The 22,998-nt window shown below is 41.0% G+C and overlaps 1 protein-coding gene across 2 annotated transcripts in view; it reads right to left on the bottom strand.

The window, feature by feature from the left end:
- Positions 1 to 22,998, bottom strand: part of LOC144488999 (uncharacterized) — a 33,389-nt gene that overhangs the window by 5,597 nt on the left and 4,794 nt on the right. For both annotated transcript variants that reach the window (XM_078206953.1, XM_078206958.1), the window contains exons 3-7: positions 19,449 to 19,574; positions 15,913 to 16,053; positions 10,848 to 10,975; positions 740 to 872; positions 127 to 280 (exon numbers count right to left, since the gene is read on the bottom strand). In XM_078206953.1, the coding sequence (XP_078063079.1) occupies positions 127 to 280; positions 740 to 872; positions 10,848 to 10,975; positions 15,913 to 16,053; positions 19,449 to 19,574 (682 nt within the window). The remainder of the gene's footprint in view (positions 1 to 126; positions 281 to 739; positions 873 to 10,847; positions 10,976 to 15,912; positions 16,054 to 19,448; positions 19,575 to 22,998) is intronic.

Here is a 22,998-nt window from a genome sequence, read left to right as displayed (position 1 = left end):
GCTGGTAAGTTTATCTGTTCAAGTTGCTGAAAATTAACGTGCAAGTTTTGCAATGTTTGTGCAGCTGAAGTTTTATTAATTGGATTGTAACTCTAGACTTTGACTGACTTTATAAGTTGGACTTACCTGTCTGTGCTAGCAACCTCGTACAGCTGTTTCCCCAGCTGTTCTAGTTGGCCTCTGAACTCCAGGTTCTGGTAAAGGCTCATAGGAACATTGTCAAATCCATAGAGAAGGCCATATAAAGAGCCTGCAATGGCACCTGTTGCATCACTCTCCCCTAGAAGGGTGATAGTATAATTTGCAACATGTAATGATTACGTCTTGAGGTACAAGAAATTATTTGCTCATTGTGTCTAGTTTGGTGATCAAGGGAAGGATTAAGCCTTTCAATTCAACTACAAGCAGTTTGTTGGATTATTTATATTTATATATATATATGTGTGTTTGTGTGTGTGTGTGTGTGTTTGGCACCTTTTTGAGTTTAACAGACATATTAAAATGCTTGTGCTTCATAAAATGTTGCTTTGACAGTACTTTTCTATAGCAATAAATGTGAATATTCACTATAACAGTAAAAGACAAGTATAACATTCCTCTCATAAAATTCATTATATAAAAATTCATTATATAAAGCCTGAATTTTTCCATTGCTGCCATCAGTTCTATTGGTTCGGATCATTCATTTAGCATTGAGGAAATATTTATCCAGCAGTCCAAAATTCTATTCAATTCTTACCCCAATGAAACATGGCTGAATAACACAGCTTCTTCCAATCTTCCCCAGCAAGCAAAAGTGCATCATAGGCAATCAATGTGGTTTCAACTCCTTTACTCATTCCACTTGATTCGGAACGCCAGCGTCTATACAGCTGTCAGATTTTTTAAAAAAAGGTGCAGCTGTCATTTTCAATCAAGCAGTATATGTCAAGGTAACCTAATTAGGAATAACCTAATGTGATGCAATAGAATTGGCTGTTACAGCTATCTTCCCTTGTTTTACAAGTGTTCACAATAAACTTATAAGTATTCAAATCTAATAACGATTCACAAAGTTTATGAAGAATTGAGTTTAAAAATTGGGTGACACTGTATCCTGTTTTGCAGGTGTAAAACGGGATTTAAATGTCTAATATTGGGGGGAAGAGGAAGGAGTGAGGCGGGGGGGGGAGGAGGGGGGGGAGGAGGAGGATGAGGGGGACACATGCGCTCACTCAATCCTCACTGGAAGTGTGGTCTGCCTTATTGGTTGGGGTTCTTCCAAAGGTAGTCACAGTGCATACCTGAAACTAGTATCAGGCCCCCTCCATAAACAAATGAGGGGCCCAACACCTATTTCAGGCCCCTTTGCAAAAGTGGTCTGTGAATGAATGCAGCGTGCCTGGTGCCTGCTGCGGACAGTTTCCTCAGGTGCTCAGTTGTCAAACCAATGATCCTTAAAGGTACTGCTGGAGACTGCTATCTGAAAAATAACTAAGTATGTGTTTCCCTTACTGTGGAGCCTGAAGAGCATATTCAAGATTTCTACCCCCTGCCTGAGCCTGCTGTCAACCTTTGACCACCCAGTTGCTCCTTGGGCCATGAATGGTGCCCAAAGCTCACTGGTACTATCCTAATGAGACCCTCCTGCTGAGCTCACTGGGCACATACAGTGTGCGCTGCACTGGGATTGCATCCCGATTTGACTATGATCCAGTTTCCAGATCACTATGTTTTATTGACCTGCTGTGCATGCTCAGCACTCAAAGCTACCTCTCCCAGATTAGTGAGAGGAAAATCAGCCAGAGTTCAAATTCCTGATCACTGTCCAGTACGGGTTCAATTCCTGCCTTGGGTGACTGTGTGGAGTTTACACTTTCTCCCTGTGTCTCATGAATTTCCTCCAGGTGCTCTGGTTTCGTCCCACAGTCCAAAGATGTGTAGTTTAGGTGGATTGCTCATGCTAAATTGCCCCTTAGTGTGTCTAAAGATGAGCAGGTTAAGTGGATTAGCCATGGTAAATGTGTGTGGGGTTACAGGGATAGGGTTGAGAGGAGGGCCTGGGTGGGATGATCTTCGGAGAGTTGCTGCAGACTCGATGGGCCTCTTTCTGCACTGTAGAGATTCCATGATTCCATGTGTGAGTGCAGAATGAGGACAGAGCTGGGCATAGTTTTGATGTCCCCCAGATCAATCATCTTGCTGTTACTCACTGTCTGGGCTTTCAATACTTATGGAACTTGAGAAGCAGTCACATTCGCAACAAAAAGAGAAAGGAGATTTCAAATTTAACATTCTGAAATGCAGGATATAAGTTGTCAACAGGAACCACATTCATGTTCCCGTTTTTTTAGCTGCAATCGTTTTGGTAAACTTAGTCCTGTAAACTTCCAAGATGAGTGCAAATAGTAAAGCAATGCGGTAATGAACTCCTCCGTCACAGGGGAAAGAGAAACTTGATTGCTGTGAATGCTGTTTGGATGAGGAAAAAGGTTATATGTTATTGCATATACGTCATACCTCTGTGCCTCTGTGTTTTAAGTCCATGCTTAAAAATGTGCTGAGTTTTGTCAGCCATTAGCCAAGTCACTCTGCTGCAGCACAGAGAGATCTGATAACCCTGCCTGATTAGTGTCATTGATGCCTGCCTACACTGTTGGAAAAGCCAAGAAGTCACTTTTGAAGCACAAAGAATCTAATTCTCTGCATTCCTTCAATCTAATTAACAAATTTGTAAATGTTGACATGATTATGGCAATGATTGAGTGATGCGAGCTCACTTAGAAATTGGCCAACAAACAATCTGGCACAGAACAGATGGCTAATGATAATGTATCAGGCTGAATAAAATCAATAATTTTCCAACGTATTATTTTGCCTGACGTAGAAAAAGGAATTAAGGATTATCCGACATGTCAAGACAATTTAATTCGACAAGACAGTCTTTTTAAAAAAAATATTCATAGGACATACAAGACCTTTGGAGAGATACTGAAATGTTGGGTTAAGAAGAACTTGTATTTATATATTGCATTATTCAATGATTACTTTTAACTGTTGTTTTGCAAACAAAAACAATAGCAAATGTATGCACAGCAGGGTCCTTAAACTGCAAATGATTAATGGAACAAAAGAGAAAATGCTCGAAAATCTCAGCAGGTCTGGCAGCATCTATAAGGAGAGAAAAGAGCTGACGTTTCGAGTCCAGATGCCCCTTTGGGATCCCTGCTGAGATTTTCCAGCGTTTTCTCTTTTGGTTTCAGATTCCAGCATCCGCGGTCATTTGCTTTTATCCAATGATTAATGAAACAATCTGTTTTTTGGGAATATTGCTTAAGGGAGGAATGTTGGAGTTAAAAATGCTTCCATTTGTATAGCGTCTTTCAAGATCAATAAGTACTTTTGAAATGTAATCGCTGACTATAATGTAGGAAACATGTCAGTCAAGTTGTACGCAGCATGATAGTCAGAAGCTTTTTCCCAGGGTGGAAGAGTCAATTACTAGGGGCACAGGTTTAAGGTGCGAGGGGCAAGGTTTAAAGGCGATGTACGGGGCAAGTTTTTTTACACAGAGGGTGGTGGGTGCCGGGAGAGGTAGAGGAAGCAGATACGATAGTGAGTTTTAAGGGGCGTCTGGCCAAATACATGAATAGGATGGGAATAGAGGAATATGGTCCCTGGAAGGGTAGGGGGTTTTAGGTCAGCCGGGCAGCATGGTCGGTGCAGGCTTGGAGGGCCGAAGGGCCTGTTCCTGTGCTGTAATTTTCTTTGTTCTTTGTTCTCTTTGTCCCCGATGTGATAAAGACCATGTAATGAATGATGGTCATTTAGGGATAAATGTTGGCCCCAACTTTCCAGCTCTTCTTCAAACTAATGCTGTTGGATCTTTTACATCCACCTGAGACGATAGACAGGGTCTCTGTTTAACATCTCAACCAAAACATCATGGCCAGCATTTTCCGATCTCGTTCGCCCTGAAACTGCTGCCAGAAGTACTGCTGCACTGAAGTATCAGATTAGATTATGTGCTAGAACATGTAATTTTGACATTTGTTATCAGCGGGAATGGAGAATTTGGCGCTCAGTCAAATCTCCATTCACCGCAGCAGGACCGGAGCATCGCAGCCGCAGGCGAGGTTGGAGAATTCCGGCTCACACCCCTGACAACACATCACTCAATGTTAGCTTTTCTTTAATTACTGGAGTGAGATTTGAACCTTCTGTGTTAGGTCAGAGAGCTACCAACTGAACCACAATTGATGTCTAATGTTCACCTGGTGTTCTCCGGAATATGGGGAGAATACATTATTCCCGTTTGAATTGCATTTTGAGGTCATTTCTTCTTCATCTGTTCTCTGAACAAAGTGGGGTCTGACCCACAGCACCATGATCTCCACCACAGATAGGGCAAGGTGACAGGTCCCAAATTTACCCCAGCTAGAACGGGGATCAGACCCTCTGCTGATGGCACCAATCTGGTCCACGCCAGCATGGACCAAACGAATGTATCTTCCTTGGCCATCAAGTCCTGCAGTGGAGCTTCTGCTTCAAGGCAGGAACAGTACCATTCCCTGCCACAAAACCTCAGGAAAATAAGGCAGGTTTAGCATTTCATCTGAAGGGTGTTATTCCCTTTAGTACTGCACTGAAGTATCAGATTAGATTATGTGCTAGAACATGTAATTTTGACATTTGTTATCAGAAACAATGGTTGGGAGGGGGCAAATTTTGATTATCTTTGAAATGAACAAGAGAAATGTAGATTGAGAAACAGCTGCACAAAAGTGCCTGAATACTTCAGGTTTCCTGAGAACAATCCCATCTGTTTTGAATGAAATTATGCAAACAAATCAAAAGATTCAATCCCCATATGCTCATTCAAACCCTATTTAGGATGCACAATACCATCTCCAAGTTGCGTTTTAAATTGATGTGTTTCTTTTCTGTTCAGTTCTTTTCCCTTTGTTTCTGAAGACCACAATTTCTGCTAAATTACTTGTTACCAGTGGGACTATTCTTAATGTGTGATCCCAGAGAATAAATGCGTGCAAGGTATTTGGCAACACAATTAAGTACTGTCCTGTCCTTGCCAGATGCCCATATGTCTGCTTTCAGACAGAAAGTTGGAATCCTGTCTCATATTTCTCTTCAATGTCCCAGCAACGCAAGCTAATGGCATCACCCCAAGGTGGCTTCGGGGAGATGCTAGAGACTCAATCCAATGTGTTGCCCACTGACCCATCGGAAGCCCCTAATTGTGCTTTATTTCGTAAAGGAAATTTTTACTTTAGGGAGAAAAAAATATTACTCGAAATATTGTTTTAATTTTATGGAATTACTTCAATTTAAATATTGAATAGCAATGACCACTGAGCAGAACAATTTAGAGGAGCGGTGGACTCTGGCAATGCAAGGCACATAAAAGGGATGGTTGCTGGAGAGTGATTAATGAAACTTACATCACTCTCTCTTAATTCAGCTATCTGACACTTTCAAGGTCACTAAGCTGCTTGTCTTGGTGTAAACAAAAATATTCACAAAGCAAAAGGCAAAAACAAAATTATTTTCAAGTTAATGACAACACCCTGTTTACTTTTTGGGAAAAGTTATTGGTGGTGAAACTCAGACATGGGCCAGAATTCTCGGGTCTCATTTGCCCCACCACTGCTGCTGGTGAGAACGAAGAATTTGGCACTCAGCCAAATCTTCATTCACTGCAGGGGAACTGGAGAATCCCAGCCGCGGGCGAGCGCAGAGAATTACGGCCATGAACTTACATTTAAGTTCCCATTTTAAAGGGTGTCTCTTGTCCAGTATTTTATTCTAATTCTTAATTCCCCAGTCTCATCCTCTAGGACAACAATGTCCACTTTAGCTACAATTATTATTTATATATACTTCTCGAAGCCTTTACTGTCTGTTTTTATGTTGCTTGCTAGTTTTCTCTCATACTCAAAATTTCTCCCTCTTATTGCTTTGGTCATTCTTTGCTGGTTTCTAAAGCTTTCTCAATTTTCTGGGTTAGCACTAATATTTGCAACCATGTATGACTTTTCTTTTGATTTGATACCATCCATAACATCCACAGTTAACCACAGAAGGTGTATCCTTCTCTTAGTCTATTCTGCTCCAAGGAATATCTTTTTGAGTGTTATGAAATATCTCCTTAAATACCTGCCACTGCTTCTCTGTTGTGTTAACTTCAACCTATTTTCCTATTCCACTTTAACCAACCCTGCCACTGTACCCTTGTAATTGCCTTTATTTAAGACTCTAGTTTCAGACTCACATTTCTCATCCTCAGACTAGTGTTTGTACTTGCTGCAATTCCAGTGAGCTGAGTCAGTCACCACTGGCGAAGGAACCAATTCTAGCTAACACCCTGAATGCATATTTTTCTGTATGCGATTAAGATAGAGTGTTAGCTGGAGCATAAAGCTCCAAAATGACACCATCATGATCAGCCTACTTTCCATACTTCCAGCAGCTATTCAGCATGCACATTAATGCCTTCATTGGTATGGCGTCCAGTGTATTATGCCCCAACAATGGATGCTCATACTGCGGACGCCATTTTGGACACTGAAAAACACTCAGTGCTACTGATATCTAAGTCTCTTAGAGCTCTTTCAACTTCATCCTTAGCAATTTTAATACCATTTTTGCCCATTTTTCCATCTCACTCCACTTTATGTTTGCAGGTACTAAAGTTAAACTGCCGTTGTTCTGCTGGCTTAACCATTTTGTCCAACTCATTTTTAATTTCTGATTTTCCTCCTCTTATCGCTGTCATTCTAATTTGGTATCATCTGAAAACTTGGTCAATTATTTGGATTTCTGGATTCAAGGCACTAATGTAAACTGGAGATGAATGTGGTCCCAAATATCAATGCCTACGGCATCTCATAATTTTCCCTACTGAAGCACCCTGGAATCACTTGTTCTTTATCCACAACTAAGAATTATACTAAATACCCACAGCTTTGAACTTAACTAATAGCTTTTCATGTGGTACGTTGTCATTTGTCATGAGGAAGTCTAATTATTACAATTTGCAGGGTTTATTGAAGTACATACAGGAGTCAAGAGGATCTTCCCCTAATAGATCCCTGTTGACTATTCTTCACTATGTTACTAAAGGTGTCAGTCTTGATGTCAGTAGTAGCTCTCTCATCTCTGAAGTTCTGGCTTCATGTCTCACTCCAGATTTGGCAGTGAGAGTGTGCGGCACTGTTGGTGCTGTCAGGTTCTAGTTGAGACATTAAACGGTGGTCCTTTTTGTCCTTTCAGATGGATGGAAAAATCCTATAGCACTATTCAAATTGCAGGGGAGTTTACCCTGATGTCCTGACCAATATTTATCCTTCAAGCACCATGGATTACATGATCATTAGTTAATTGCTGCTTGGGCAACCTTGCTGTGTATAAATTGGCTGCTGTGCTGTAAGTTACAACTCTAACTATACTTGATAAGTACTTAATTGGCACTTGGGGATTTTCTGATGTTGTGAAAGGTGCTATATAATTGTAACTTGATTTTCTTTGTTATACAAGTCATCACATTTACATCTTAGTTCTGTTATTTTAAATGGGATCCAAATAAGACTAATGGATCTGGAGTTGCCTGTTTCAGACAATGACCTTTTCTACTGTGGCTACAAAGTTGACCTACAATCCATCTACAGGTACCTTTCCACTGGCTAGTGATAACCTTCAAAAGTATTTCCTTGTCTCACACATCTACCCTTTATTCCCATTTAGCACTTTGAAATCATTCCCTTTATTTTTTATTTCTTCCCCAGCCCCAATAAAATGCCTTACGTTGTTTTCTATATTAAAGTCACTTCATAAATGCATGTTGTTGATTTTATTTCTTATAAAAACCTTTTGTTCCAAGTCATTTATTCTAGTTTTACATTTTTGGACCTTCACCAGAAAGTTTGTTTTAAGCAGGTGATGTTTCTTGGAAGCTGACACAAGTACAAGTCTCGTACTTCCCTCAGCAATGCCTGTTATCTGTAAACCACTACTGATAGAAACCATTTGTGTTCTATAAAGGGGGTCACCGACACACCATAAATGATTGTGATTCTTAAAGAGGCAAGTTAGATGATGTCAAATCATTTGTCCATAATCTTGCTACTATTTAAGGTCTGGTGCTCTTGTGACAATGTGAAGCATATTCCAACTGTGATGTGTGAGAAAACTATTCAATACAACAATACACCCAGACTTAACTAGCCACTTAAGAAGTCTGCGGTATGTTCAGTAATGCCTCAGCTCTGAACAAGTAGATTTAGGTTCAAGAAGTGCGCGACCAGGGGTTGATCCATAAAAAGGATGTGAAATAATTTATTGTAACAATAATTCATAGGATTAAAATTCCATTGCCAGTATCATCCTACACTTCATCTCCGCAATCAGAATTGGACACTTGATATAACAAGTAGTCATTTAGCTCTATTCAGAGATAATTATGTGCATTTCAATCAGTGCGTCCCAAACTAATCTTCTAATTAAAGTGCTTTTGGCATCTTTTCTTTAAGATAGGAGATACCTTGACTGGAGGTTATCAATGGCAGTGTTCATTTTCCTAAAGGGAGGTAATCAGTAACATGCAGATTATTTTTGACAAAGCTGTGATTTACTGTATCGTAGTGGCTGCTTCCTGTTCCAGGGCAAATGACTGCAGTTCTTCTGTCCACTTATATGTTTAAAGGTATGGTCGTCATTGTCAAGGCCAGCATTTATTGCCCATCCCTACTCTCAAACCGATACCTATACCAGGTCTATTGCTGTGACTAATTTTTGTGCAGATTCTAAATATACGGATTGTGCCCGGCTGTTGGGCGGTTTGCAATCCTCCCAGGCCATTATTGCCAGTGTAATCAGCCTCGTTGGCAGTGCCCACTGGGCACCGGGGAGGTGGGGGCTGGTGGTGGGGCCGTCGATTGGAGGGGGGGGGGGGGCGGCGTTGGCGATGGGGATGTCCGGTTCTGGGGGGGGGGGTGGGGGAGGGGTTGACAGATCTCCCATACACTGTGTACATGTGTACGCAGTATATGGGAGATCAGGGTGCATGCCTAGCAGTCTGCAGCCAGCTAACTTCCCAGTGAGCTTAGGCTCCCCACCCCACACTGGCGTGAAACTTCCAACTGACAAAAAAATTGACAGAGCGTGGGAAAATTGCGCGAGGTAGCTCGCTGAAAAAAAGTGAAACACTCCGGTTTTCAGACTTTTGTGACATTTAGAATTTTGGGGGGAAAATTCTGCCCACTGAGTTTATTGCAACATGAAAAAGAAGGGTAATTACACAGGGAGCTTTTTGGAGGCTATAAAATAGCATTTTCAGCACTGATGCATTTCAAATAGAAGTTTGTTTCCCACAGAATCATTTGAGTCAGTTTCATGTTATCCTTACAGTCGTTGATAATGGACAAGATCTTGAGCCCACTCTCTCTGTGCATGGGATCACCAGCAAGGGCACAAAATCCACTGAAAAGCAGAAATCCTGAATCTCACTGGCGAGATTGGTGATTTCCGATTTTTACCACCCCTCGCTGGCGACATAATCAAGTTCACGCTCACAATGGGCATGAACTTGATTTTAATACATTTTAATGAGTTTAAGTATTATTAATGGGTTCTCTCGCCACATGATTTCCCCCCCTTACTAATATATTCCTACCTCGCTGCTGTGACGTCACATTGGCGAGGTTTTCAATAGGTTTGGCCAGATGGGAAAAATGCCGGTGATGGTTTTTTGAGGAGTGGGGACTGATGTTGATAATTTTTGTGTGTGTTGGGGTGGGGATGGGAGTTGGGGAAAAGGCCGGCGATGATTGTGTGGGTGGCTGGGAGAGGGGGGAGGAAGAGCCCACAAAACCTCCACGGTGGGGAGGATAATGGGGGAGAGAGTTTATTTATAATTCTGATCAAGGTGCCCTGGTCTCAGTGGAGCCTGTTGCTGGCTCTAAGATCCCCCCTCCCCCCCATCAGAGTGACGGTGTAAACCATACCCACTCATTTTTTTTCTGTGCGACTGGTGAGTGACATACCAGTTTTTCTCACTAAGTCTGACATTTTGCCTAATTCTGATAAGATCATCCCCAATAGCTCTGTACATTATGCCTGTATCCTTACAGTCCACTAACAGTCTGATGTATTATCAATATGAATATTTATCATTTCAAAATTAAATTTCCTATTCTATTTCACAACATTACAAATTAAATCTATTTCCAACAAAATTTAAACAGTATGAAGAAAAAATGTATAATGAGTGCATCCTTTATAACAGATCAGATATCTTTACTTGTTTTCATTAGTGTAGAGTATCCCATTCCACTTCCCTTCCCACAGATGGTGGTGCACTGAGGCAGACTTTTGTCTGTTTCCATAGCTAATTCCTAGAACAGGTCTGCTAGTCTGTCGCCAGTGGCTTATAGCTTGAGGGGCACCACTCCACATCAAGTGTGGCTGACCAGGAGTCTCTCCCTCTCTTACCACCAGCCATTGGTGTGTTGGAAGGATTTTGCAGCTTGACACTCAACCAAGTTGGCCGCATTATGAATGCACCTTTCTTGGCCATCAGGTCCTGGGGTGAGACTCGAACTAAAAGTCTCTGGCTCAGAGGCAGGGACGCTACCTACTGCACCACAAGACATTGTGGAGTATGCTGCATTTAAAATGTTAGCAATCATTTCAGTCATTTCAACTTCGAATGTTAAAGTTTGCAGGTACTTGAACTGATGATATAATGATTAGGAGAAATGAGAGATAAAGAGATAGAAATACTGATTAGAAATGAACAAAATCTTTATTCCTCAAATTACCAGGCATTCAGGCCATTTTTAATCAGATAGTACCTTGTTTTGTTCTTCAATATCATAGATTTGAGGAAACATCGGATTATCACAGCCATCCTTCTGAATTCCCCTCAGCTGAAGGTAAAATTGCCATTTGGTTTCAAAAGAAAACCAGTTTTCACGATAATCTGTGAATATGAGCAAATATAAAATTGTGTAAATGAAATAACTCACAAAAGGTGTAGCCTTTAAATCTGCACCTAACAGGAATAGATATTCTGTAAAAATTTAAACCTGAAAACACAGGTATTGCTGATACTTTTATCAGTATTATCCTACCATGGTCTCGCTCCACCCTTGATCTGAGCCAAAGGCTCTGGGTTCAAGGGCCTGAACCTGAACCAGGCCCAGGACCTGATCGCCAAGGAACGTGCATTCATAACGTGGCCAAACAGGTTGAGTGTCAACCTGGATAATCCTTCCAAACACACCAATGGCTGATGGTAAGAGTGGGCTATGGTAAGAATGGGAAAGTCTCCTGGGATATGGGGGCAGAAGGGGGGAGGGATCAGGATATTGAATTCAATAATCAGCCATGATCAAAACGAATGGGGGAGCAGGCCCGAAGGGCCGAATGGCCTACACCTGCTTCTAGTTTCTATGTTTACTGAAATCTTGAGGTCTATATCTTGCAATACCCTCCATTTGGCCTCTCTCTCCTCCTGCCTGTAGCCACCATTCTCTGCATTTCTCTCTCCAAAACCAATTTGGAATTTGGTAATGGGTTGAAGGGTTATGGGGAGAAGGCAGGAAAATGGGAATGTGGAGCATATCAGCCATGATTGAATGGTGGCGCAGACTTGATGGGCCGAATGGCCTAACTGTGCTCCATTATCTTATGAACTTATTTGCAAGTTAATGAGGTGAACAGTGGATTTGAGATGAAAACAAAAATATCATACAAGTAACAGCAGGCATCTTGGAAGAATATTGACATGCAATTTGCCTAGTAACAGGATTAGCAGGCATCTAGAGAAACTGAGGTGTGAATTGCCATATCAGAAACATTATTTACCAGAAACCAGTGGGGATATACAAAATTGATAGCTTCTAAAGGCCAGGAATTTGAGAGATAGACAGCTGAATCCATGGGGAGGAACAGTATAACTACTGGGACCCTCATTGGGGGAGGAGGCTAGTTTTCCATCTAACAGTCAGACAGGCCAAAATCTTCAGAGGGGCCAGCTCCATCTATAATCAGAGCCACGGAGGCCTGTTCCAGAGAAGATTTAGAGCCACTGCATATTGCAGATATTCTCCTCTAAAAGACGCAGTTTTGTACCTTCACTGAAGCTGGGAAAAGATATGTCCCAGACTTGGTAATCTAAGCTGCATTGTGTGGTAACTATGAACTTGATTTGACTCAGCATTACTAAAGTGAATGTTGTTTGGGAAAAGGGATGTCTTAGTGAGTTCAGAGAACGTGAGTATATTTTGGGAACAAGATGTAATTTCAGATAAAATGATGTGTTTAGTTATTATTATACTTAAGTGTCAAAGTATATATTAGTCTTTGTTGTGTGTTTTTCTTTTCTTCACTTGAATAAATATTCTACTGATTATTTACACAAAGATGTGACTGGATTCTCACTGGGCTACACGTTGTTCCCCACAACATTCCAAACAAATATACACCACTAAGAACCAATGATTCAAGTTATAGTTCAAGGTTTTGAGACACTCCCGCAGGGAACATCAGTGGGGTTCTTAACTATTATCTTTTTCTCTTCTTCAAAAGGCGCCTGAAATTCTCTCTTGGTCCTTTCCTTTAGCATCTCATAATTCCTGCTCATTGTCCAATGTTGCTCCTGTCAAAGTCATTCTGATGGATTTTCAGAAAAAAAGCTGCTACAAGATACAAGTTGTATCCAATGAATTATATTGCATTATGCCGTGACTACACTTTATTTTCAACCTTCGGCATTGAGGAAGGGGCTGGCTGCTTTGCTGACTCAACCATCTCTGATTGGAATTCAAATCTTGTTCAATAAATACAAAAAGTCCTAACTGAATGTCTCAATGCAAGCAAAGCAACTTAATGTGGCATTATATTGCAGGACTCTGACCTTCCCGTTGCTTACCATTTTAACACATGATCCTGCTCCCATGCCCACATGTCTGTCCTTGGCCTGCTGCAATGTTCCAGTGAAGCTCAACGCAAACTGAAGGAACAGCATCTCATCTTCCGGCTAGGCACATTACATCCTCCCGGTCTCAACATCGAATTCAACAACTTCAGATGATTAGCTCTACCTCACCTTGACCCTTTTGTTTTCATTTCATTTAATTTTTTACTGTTCTCTACCTTTTATTTCTTTATTGTCTTTCTTCATTTTTTCTTCCCTCCCCCACTCTTTCCTCCTACTTTATCCCCCCTTTCCTTACCTTTTCTCCCCCTTTGCTTCCCCTCTCCCCCTTTTTCTAAATTTTACCTCTCTCTCGCCCATCCCCCCACATCTTCATCTGTCACAGTTTACCCTCTGATTTCAGCTTCTCTGCCGTTTGGCCATTCACACCCTTTATTCTCTCTATGGACTGCCATTAGCAGCCTTTCCCCCTGGTTTCTGTGACTATGACTCATCTTTCATTCCCTCACCCTGCAGTATAAATATCTCCCACTTTCTATGCCTTTTAGCTTTGACAAAGGGTCATTTGGACTCGAAACGTCAGCTCTTTTCTCTCCTTACAGATGCTGCCAGACCTGCTGAGATTTTCCAGCATTTTCTCTTTTGGTTTCAGATTCCAGCATCCGCAGTAATTTGCTTTTATTACATTGCTGGTGTTTTACATTAAGATACTAACATTAGCAGAAAGAAATCGGAGTGCTACACTGCTGCTCAAAGGTTGTGAAAATGACAGATTTTTGAGGAAAGGTACAAGTTTTTTTTTACCTTGTATCTTATTTATGACATGCCTGACCTGGGATGGTCTGATGCTTGATGCAATAAGCAGATACACATTCTGTTGCCTATCTGGCATAGCTCTTATGGGGATAGCCAGTAAAAGTATTTACTTATAAAGGAACACCTTTCATGTCATGTTAGCACCCAAACTTGGGTTGTGTACGTTCGAGAGCTGAATTAGCAATGTCATATTCTATAATTATTACATTATAATTACCAGGAGAGATGGCCTCCAAGGCAGCTGATTCCCCAATATATCATGTATTGGGATTTTGGATTAGTACCAGCTTTGGTTCATTGGTTGCACTCAGAAAGTCATGGATTCATGTTCCACTTCTGAAAGTGGAACATGCAATCAGGGCGATATTGCCATGGGATAACGAAGGAGTGCTATATTTCAGATGAGACATTCAACCAAGCCTGCCAATTCAGTACAAAAAAACCCACAAGCCCCTCAGGGCCAAATCTGCAGATTGAAAGGAGAACCCTGCCAATATTAGCAAGCTCTGCCTCTTGCCTGGAAAACAGTTAAGATTGGAAGAAGCTGCAAAATTGATATGAGACGTCAGTGAGTGAACCATACAGGTGATTTTACCTACTTGATTTCTGCAGAGCAGCAAGGCTTAAAACTTCCCCTACTTTGTCCCACTTGTCCTGTTTATTCTGAGAAAAGCAGGAAATAGTTTGCACTGATAAACACCTGATTAGTGTGTGTGTGTGTGTCTAAATTCTGCTTGCCGAGCTGCTCTTCTGATCAATCATATTCAATAGTAGGTTTGATCAGCTGCTAGTCTGGAAAACATGATGTGGAGATGCCAGGCAAGACTGTTCTCTTCCTGTGGGGGAGCACTTCAGCAGTCACGGGCATTCAGCCTTGGATCTTCAGGTAAGTGTTCTCCAAGGCGGCCTTCACGACACACGACAGCGCAGAGTCGCTGAGCAGAAACTGATAGCCAAGTTCCGCACACTTGAGGACGGCCTAAACCGGGATGTTGGATTTATGTCACATTATCAGTAACCCCCACAGCTTGCCTCCTGGACTTGCAGAATCTCACTAGCTGTTCTGTCTGGAGACAATACACATCTCTTTAATCTGTGTTTAATGCTCCCTCCACCCACATTGTCTGTACCTTTAAGATCTGGCTGGTTGTAGGGATTCGCATTCTAATTAGTATTCTGTAACTTGATTTTGTGTCTCTGTGCACTGTTTGAGAGCACATTTCCACTCCATTTGACGAAGGAGCAGCGCTCCGAAAGCTTATGGTATTTGTTACCAAATAAACCTGTTGGACTTTAGCCTGGGGTTGTGAGACTTCTTATAGTCTGGAAAACACCAGACAGGGCTGGGCAAGCCCCCCACTTTCTGCCAGCCAGGATAGAAGAGAACAAAGACTCACACATTAAGGAAAGAGGTCAACTTTGGCTTGGATGGCTGGCCACACTCAAGTTGAAAAGCTGTCTTGGAAAACTGGAATTTCCTTAGAAAGGGGGTAAGCAAGATGCATTTTATATGATTTTGCTTATTCACTTGGACAGAGATTAAGTTAGCAGAATAGCTAAGATTTGGTCGAAAGTTACTTAGCACATTTGCTGTAAAATAGTGAAAGTTAATTATGGCAGATTTCATCTTACTAAGCTATTATCAGTCTGCCTACTGATCAATTGAAGACGTACGCATCAGGAAGACATGACATCCAATTCAGATCGCAAAGGAGTCTTATTATTATGTCCTCAACCTGCATCCTTCATCCATTGGATTATGGTATATTTTGTGATGGGCAATGTGGGTATACTCTTGGTCACACAATGTAGAGATCACTTAATGACACAAACAGTACTGCTGAATCTCAAGGTAATATCCATGGCAGACCCAATACTGTAATTCTAATTAAATTATTTTTGGAACTATTGTTACTAGATAAATGTGCATTAAGTGCAAAATCCTTTCCTTATGCTCCACAAGAAAAGTACGATAAATGTTGCAACATTTGAAACAGAAATGTTTTAGTGATCCGAACATTCTCTAATGCAAATGTTTTCACAACTGATATTTACTTTGACAAAAGTTTTGCATTATACTCATCGGGGTTTAAAAATAAATATTGTCTGAATAATAAAAAAAGTCTTATTTAAGAAATAGATCGGTAAGCTGAAAATCCTACCTGAAAAGTGCTTCATCTTCCTTTCACAGTGCTGTTCTGCAATGGGCATCACTTCCATCATTCTACGTCCCCACTGAACAACGGGCTTCCCTTGAATAGCATACGATGCAAAAAGTGCTGTACAGAAAGTACCCAGAAACCCTACAGATGAACATGTTTTAGTAAATTAGAACCAGTCTGAAGTGTTTTGAATAAAGTATCAGCTTTTTACATTGCATATTTTAAGAACAAGAAACATTTATCTGTGTAGTGACATGCTCACTATACAGTTTGATTCCATAATAGCAAAAATAATACAACTAAGCTCTGACTGTTTGTCTGCCATTTTGGATCTAGCTTGATTGCAAAACTGTTGCATGAAAGGTATCAGAGTAAAATCATTATACATAATAATGTATGGTGTGTGGAATATATTGAAACAAATAATGGAATGCAAAGCTAACTATAATGCAGGTACAAATCTCAAATGTATAAAAACAACTGATGAAGATATATTGTCTTCTCTTTCAGGTTTTCCCTCTCATGCCAGTCCCACGTGATGCACTCGAATCATCCATTAGCAGATGCATAGCAGTGAATCAGAAGACATAACCCAGAACCTCTGCATTCTCCTAAAGTCTTCATACTAAATGGCCCTTGGTGCCATAGCTGAGTTTGAGAACTCATTGTGCAGAGAAATGAGAAGATAAATTATAATCCTTCTCATAAGCAATGATGTTGCATCACACTCAAGTTATACAAGGGGTGGAATTTAACACCCAAGGTGCTGGGTCTATTCATCGGCTGGAGAACTGGTGGCAACTGCACTGTGGCCATTCCCAGGAACCTTGTTGGAATTAAATCCTAATTGCACAGCCTACTGTCTACCATTGAAAAATCCAGCTCCTGCAGGGCAAAATGTCCCCTGCAAGGCAGAGAGCTTCCGACATATCAAAGGCCTGCAGCTCTCTAGTATGAGGAGTGTCACAGGAAGTGACACTGCCAGTATTGCATTAGGCCTGAGGCTGAGGTTAGTCATTAGAACCCTGAAATACAGGTAAATGAGGTGGGATTGCTGAGGTCACAGAGAGAGAGATGCTGTAAAGTGCCTTTGAACAGAAAGGCCATTCTTGACCTAGCCAACTGCAAACTTAATTGGGGGGGGGGGGGTGGAATGAGTCAGGAAAGGGATGGGCTCTCTACCCTGCATTTTCCCACCCCATTATGCTGTGCCACACCCCAGAACCCTGCCCGCTACAGGTTGGGGAAGATGGTTTTGGGGGGTGGGGAGTGCACAGCATACATTACAGGAGACAACACAAAGGGGAGAGTGATATGCGTACTGGGTACAATTAAGGCCACTCAATTATGAAAAGGATTTAGAAGCACTGGAGAGAGCGCAAAAAGGATATACATGGGTAATAGCAGAAATGTAAGGTTATACCTATCAGGATAAGTAGAACAGGCTGAGTCATATCTTTTGCTTGACATAATTATATCTTTAAAATTATGAAAGTTTTTGATAAGAGTAAGATAAGGTGTTTCCATTTTTGGGAAAGAGCAAAAATAGAGGTTATTAATTATCAATATAAGATAATTACCAAGAAATCAAATAGGAAATTCAGAAGAAACTTCTTTACCCAGGAAATTGAGAGAATGTAGAACTTGCTACCATTTATGTGGCTAATACATGGGGGCCTGAGGGGCTAATACACCTGGGCATAGAGGGGGCATAAGCGATCTGAGGGGGCTCAGGCTGACATGGAGGTTGGGGGGGCGGCAGGTAGATGAATGGTGATATTTAGGGGACCTTAAAACATTTTTGGGAGCTGGGGTACTGTGTTGGAGAACTGAGACGGGCCTTCTAGCTAGCCCACCTTCGCACCTACACTCCTCACGCACTGCATCATGGCTTTCAAACTGCACTGCAAACCAGACCCTGGAGTGAAAAGACAAAACTGGCATGTGAAGACACGCTTGGATTGGGTGTGTAAACCAGGTTTTCCCGAGCCCAGAGGAAAATTTGGCCCTGTAGGTTCATGTAAAGGCAGGGGTGTAGTGGTGGTGGCGATCCTAGATAAGCATAGGAGGAAACATGGGTTATTCTGGTCGAGTTAGATGAAGAAGGATGGTGGCTGGCTCATGTGGAGCATAAATACCAGAAATGGTTGAGTGGAACATCCTGTTTCTGTGTTATTTTAGGTAATATAAATGAGATTTTAGACAAGACAACCTTTGAGTGAAGAGGATCCCTGCTCTCTGTTCTACTTTTTTACATTTAATCTTGAATCTGTGGTCTCTCATTCTTTACCTCAAAGCTCATGGAACAATCTGTACCTATCCCATTTTTCATAATTCTAATCATATTACATTGCTCTGTCATCTATATCTTATAACAAATGACTCAATGTTTTAAATCTTTTAGGGGTGACACGGTGGTACAATGGTTATCTCTGCTGCCTCACAGCGTCAGGGACCCAGGTTCAATTCCCGGCTTGTGTCACTGTCTGTGTGGAGTGTGCATGTTCTCACTGTGTCTGTGTGGGTTTCCTCCGGGTGCTCCAGTTTCCCTCCACAGTCGAAGATGTGCAGCTTAGGTGCATTAGCCAAGTGTACCCGAAAAGATGCCGGAGTGTGGCGACGAGGGGATTTTCACTGTAACTTCATTGCAGTGTTAATGGAAGTCTACTTGTGACTAATAAATAAACTTTAACTTTACTTTTTTTTAAAAGATGCAATAAAGCAGACTCTGATTGAATAATACATTGGGTAAAAGAAAGTTACATTAGTTTTTATTTTATTTTTCTAAATTGTTTTGCTTGTGAACACAGATTGTAAATGTGCTGTTTACTTCAATAATAGAATACTTCAACAATAGAAGAATGAGGGGAGATTTGATAGAGGTGTATAAGATTTTGATGGGTATAGATAGAGTGAATGCAAGCAGGCTTTTTCCACTGAGGCTAGGGGAGAAAAAAAACCAGAGGGCATGGGTTAAGGGTGAAAGGAGAAAAGTTTAAAGGGAATATTAGGGAGGGCTTCTTCACGCAGAGAGTGATGGGAGTGTGGAATGAGCTGCCGGATAAAGTGGTAAATGTGGGGTCACTTTTAACATTTAAGAAAAACTTGGATGGGTTCATGGATGAGAGGGGTGTGGAGGGATATGGTTCAAGTGCAGGTCAGTGGGACTAGGCAAAAAATGGTTCGGCACAGACAAGAAGGGCCAGAAGGCCTGTTTCTGAGCTGTAATTTTCTATGGTTCTAAGGGTCTGAAGTGTTGTCATTTACGGTGTCTACATTTTGCAACATTACACAGCTGATGTGGGCCAAGCTGCAATAAGTACTTTGCAAAATGCAGTTTTCAGTTTGTTTGTTACAGTATTAGAACTAATGTCTCACTATAAATCTACTTCAGCACATCTTAAATGCTATTGACAAAAGATGCGCACAAATTTATTTTGTGGCTGCTAATGTCATATTGGAACGATTCTGTTGATGATCATCAGACAAACACATGCATTGCTGAAAAGGGGATTACTTCATCCTTTGCGTGTTACCTGCTGGATAACTGTGCGTCATTTGACCACATTCAATGCTGACTTGCAGGAGGTCATTCAATTGCTCTGGCTTTGAATAGCACATACCAACACACATTGTTCTCGCGGCTGCTCCAAATTTAGGTTCTGTGAATTAGCATGTGACAGCCGGTTAATAGTGGCACTTCAAACTCCACATCTCCAGTACATACCAATGTTCCTAAAACAGGCACTAATTAATATTACATTTTAAAAAGCCAACTTTTAATTATATTGATTTGCAATAATGTTGAATGATAAAAACTTGCATCTTGTTCCTTTAATATTGAAGTAGGGGAAAACATTCAATGTGCTGACTCAATTACTAAAGCTCATGTTTATGTTCTGATGGTAAAAACAAACCTATTAATTAATGTATAATTTGTATGTTACATATATGCTACTCAAGTGCTATAGAAATGAAAATCAGTAATATAAGGTTCAAATGTAAAAGTATAAATTGTACCCTCAGCTTTGAATGGAATTTCCACTCATATCACCACAAAGCTGCTGTATACATCAGACTATTGAAAGGACAATTAGTTAGAATAATTCAACCGAGTTACGTACAATCCCAGATTTTTTTTTGTGAAACACAACACTAAAATTGCGTCTTTTTCTATCCTTGTCTTCTCTGTTTTCCCAGAATGACACCTGCTTCTGTCTACTTAGTTGATAATAGAAAAGTAAGGTATATGCACAGTCCCTACATTTCAGACTGTAACATGAATGTCTTGTCAGAGATTGGGATTCAATGAAATAGTGACACTGAACAACATCACCTCGAACATTGCCCACCCAACTACCTACCCCACCTCCCCAGCCAGCCCCCCACAACTTTTGAGTGAAGAGGATACCTGCTCTCTGTTCTACTTTCTTACATTTAATCTTGGATCTGTGGCCTCTCATTCTTTACCTCAAAGCTCATGGATTAATCTGTTCCTATCTCATTTTTCATCATTCTAATCATATTACATTGCTCTGGTATCTACATTGTTACAACAAATGACCCAATGTTTTAAATCTTTTTTTCATATGTGCATTTCTTCATACCAGGCAGCCAATCAATGTTGGACCTTTTCCAAAGCCTCAATATCCTTCCTATTTGTTCACTGTGATCTTAAGATTTTACGTAGACTCATTGGGACCACTTGGCATTTATATTCTGTACCTTTTGAGATAAAACTAGAATGCCGTTAGCTGTTCCTCACAGCATGATGAACCTGATCTGGTTATGGCAGCATGGTGGCACAGTGGTTAGCACTGCCACCTCAGTGCCAGGGACCCGGGTTCGATTCCTGGCTTGGGTCACTGTCTGTGTGGAGTTTGCAGGTTCTCCCCATGTCTGCATGGGTTTCCTCAGGTACTCTGGTTTCCTCCCACAGTCTGAAAGACATGCTGGTTAGGTGCATTGGTCATGCTAAATTCTCCTTCAGTGTACCTGAATAGGTGCCGGATTGTGGAAACGAGGGGATTTTCACAGTAACTTTATTGCAGTCTTAATAAATGCCTACTTGTGACTAATAAATTAGCTTTAAACTTTACTGTTCTTTGTACGCATATCCCCAAAATCCTCTTATTTTCTATGACACCGAACTGTCTTTCCATTCAAAGTACAATTAAAGTTCTTTTTAAAGAACTAAGATAAATCACATTACACTTACCAACATTGAATTCCATCCACCACTTTTCAGCTTATTCCCTTGTCTTATCAATATCCCATCACAGCTTCCTTTGATCTTCTAAAGAATTAATTATACATTTAATTTTGAACTATCTGCAAATTTCAAAACTACTTCCTCTTGTCCTATAACCAAATGATTGATATACATGGTGAATGGGAGTGCTCCAGAACTGAATCCTGAGGGATTTCACTGTCCAATTGCAACCTAAAATTTTCTACTCTCCATTTTCCCCCTTCTAAAAAAATGATTTTGCTGTTCTCTAACTCCATATCCCTCAAATGTCATTAGTAATTTCCCATATGGTACCTTGTCAAATACCTTCCTGACATTCATGCACACTACATTCACTGTAATTTTCCCATCTACCATGCCTGTGCCTCAAAGAATTCAACGAGTTTGAATTATCTCTTTTGAAGTCTGTGCTTGCTGCTTCTAACTATTGTTTGGTATTTAGAATCCAGATAGGTGGTCATTTCATCTTGAAAGACTTTGCCATCCATAGATGTTAAACAAATCAGACTGTAATTACCCAGATTCACAGTGTTTCCTTTTTTAAAAATGAGTACTCCGTTAGCCCCTTCCAGTCCTCCGGCACTCAATTTAATTTCTAGAGAATTTCCAATTTCCTCCTCTAACTATTTCAAGATCCTAGCAGGTATCCGATTAGGTTTTCCTAGAATCATAGAATCCCTACAGAAGGAGGCCATTTGGCCTCCTTCTGTAGCACCGACAACAATCCCACCTAGGCCCTATCCCCGTAACCCCACATATTTACTCTGTTAATCCCTCTAGCCTACGCATCCCAGGACACTAACCGGCAATTTAACATGGCCAATGCATCTAACCCACGCATCTTTGAACTGTGGGAGGAAACCGGAGCACCTGGAGGAAACCCACACAGATATGGGTTTTGACACGTGGTTATCCCTTAACTTAATGAACATTTAAGATTTCCATTTTATCTGCCACAGTATTACTCATCTATCTAGTGGGATATTGTTAGTGCAGATGACCACCAACCTTTCCCACATAAGTCACTGCATCCAGCAAACAATTTATTTTGTAGTATTTTGAAGTAGTAGTAGGGATGTTGTGAAGGGCCATAAGTTTCAGTGCAACTGTTCCATGAGTGAGTCTAGCTTTCCACTGTCTGAACAGAGTAAATAGAGAGAAACTGTTCCCCTTGGAGAAAGGACCAAGAACAAGAGGACACAAATTTAAGGTAATTGGCAAAAGAAGCAATGGTGATGTGAGGAAAATGTTTCCGCGCAAGTGGTTCAGATCTGGAATGGACTGTTTCATAGTGTGTTGGAGGCAAGTCAATTGAAGCTTTCAAACAGGTCAAATTGGATCATTATCTAAAAAATGTAGGACTGAGGGAGAAAGGCAGGGGAGTGGCACACGGTGAGTCGCTCCTACAGAGGGCCAGCACAGACATGATGGGCTGAATAGCTTCCTGCTGTGTTGTAAGCATTCTATAATCTGGTATAATCACACCCAACAGTATCAAACCATCCTCTCCAAAACTAAACTTCTTATAATTTAAGGAACATTATGGAAAGGACTAATAATCCTAGATTCCCCTTCTCAATCACAAACATTCCTTCAAACTCTTAACTGTTCCAATCTTAACTCCAAAAATATTGCAAAGAAATTATGGACATTTTTGTCTCCAAATGGAAGACCATCCATGTAGGTGCTTCAACCACTACCTCCTTCTGACCTCACGTCCATCTCCAACCTTCTCACAGCCTCTCACTTACTAACCACGATCCTTTATAACCCCGTAGTTTCTTCCTTACTGCTCCCAATTCTTCTTCCAAATTCATCTTTTTCTACGAGGACCA

The sequence above is a fragment of the Mustelus asterias genome, chromosome 3 (genome assembly GCF_964213995.1).
Source record: "Mustelus asterias chromosome 3, sMusAst1.hap1.1, whole genome shotgun sequence".
NCBI lineage: Eukaryota > Metazoa > Chordata > Chondrichthyes > Carcharhiniformes > Triakidae > Mustelus > Mustelus asterias.
The sequence above is the reverse complement of the archived record's forward strand: the minus strand, read 5'-3'. Positions and strand labels throughout refer to the sequence as shown.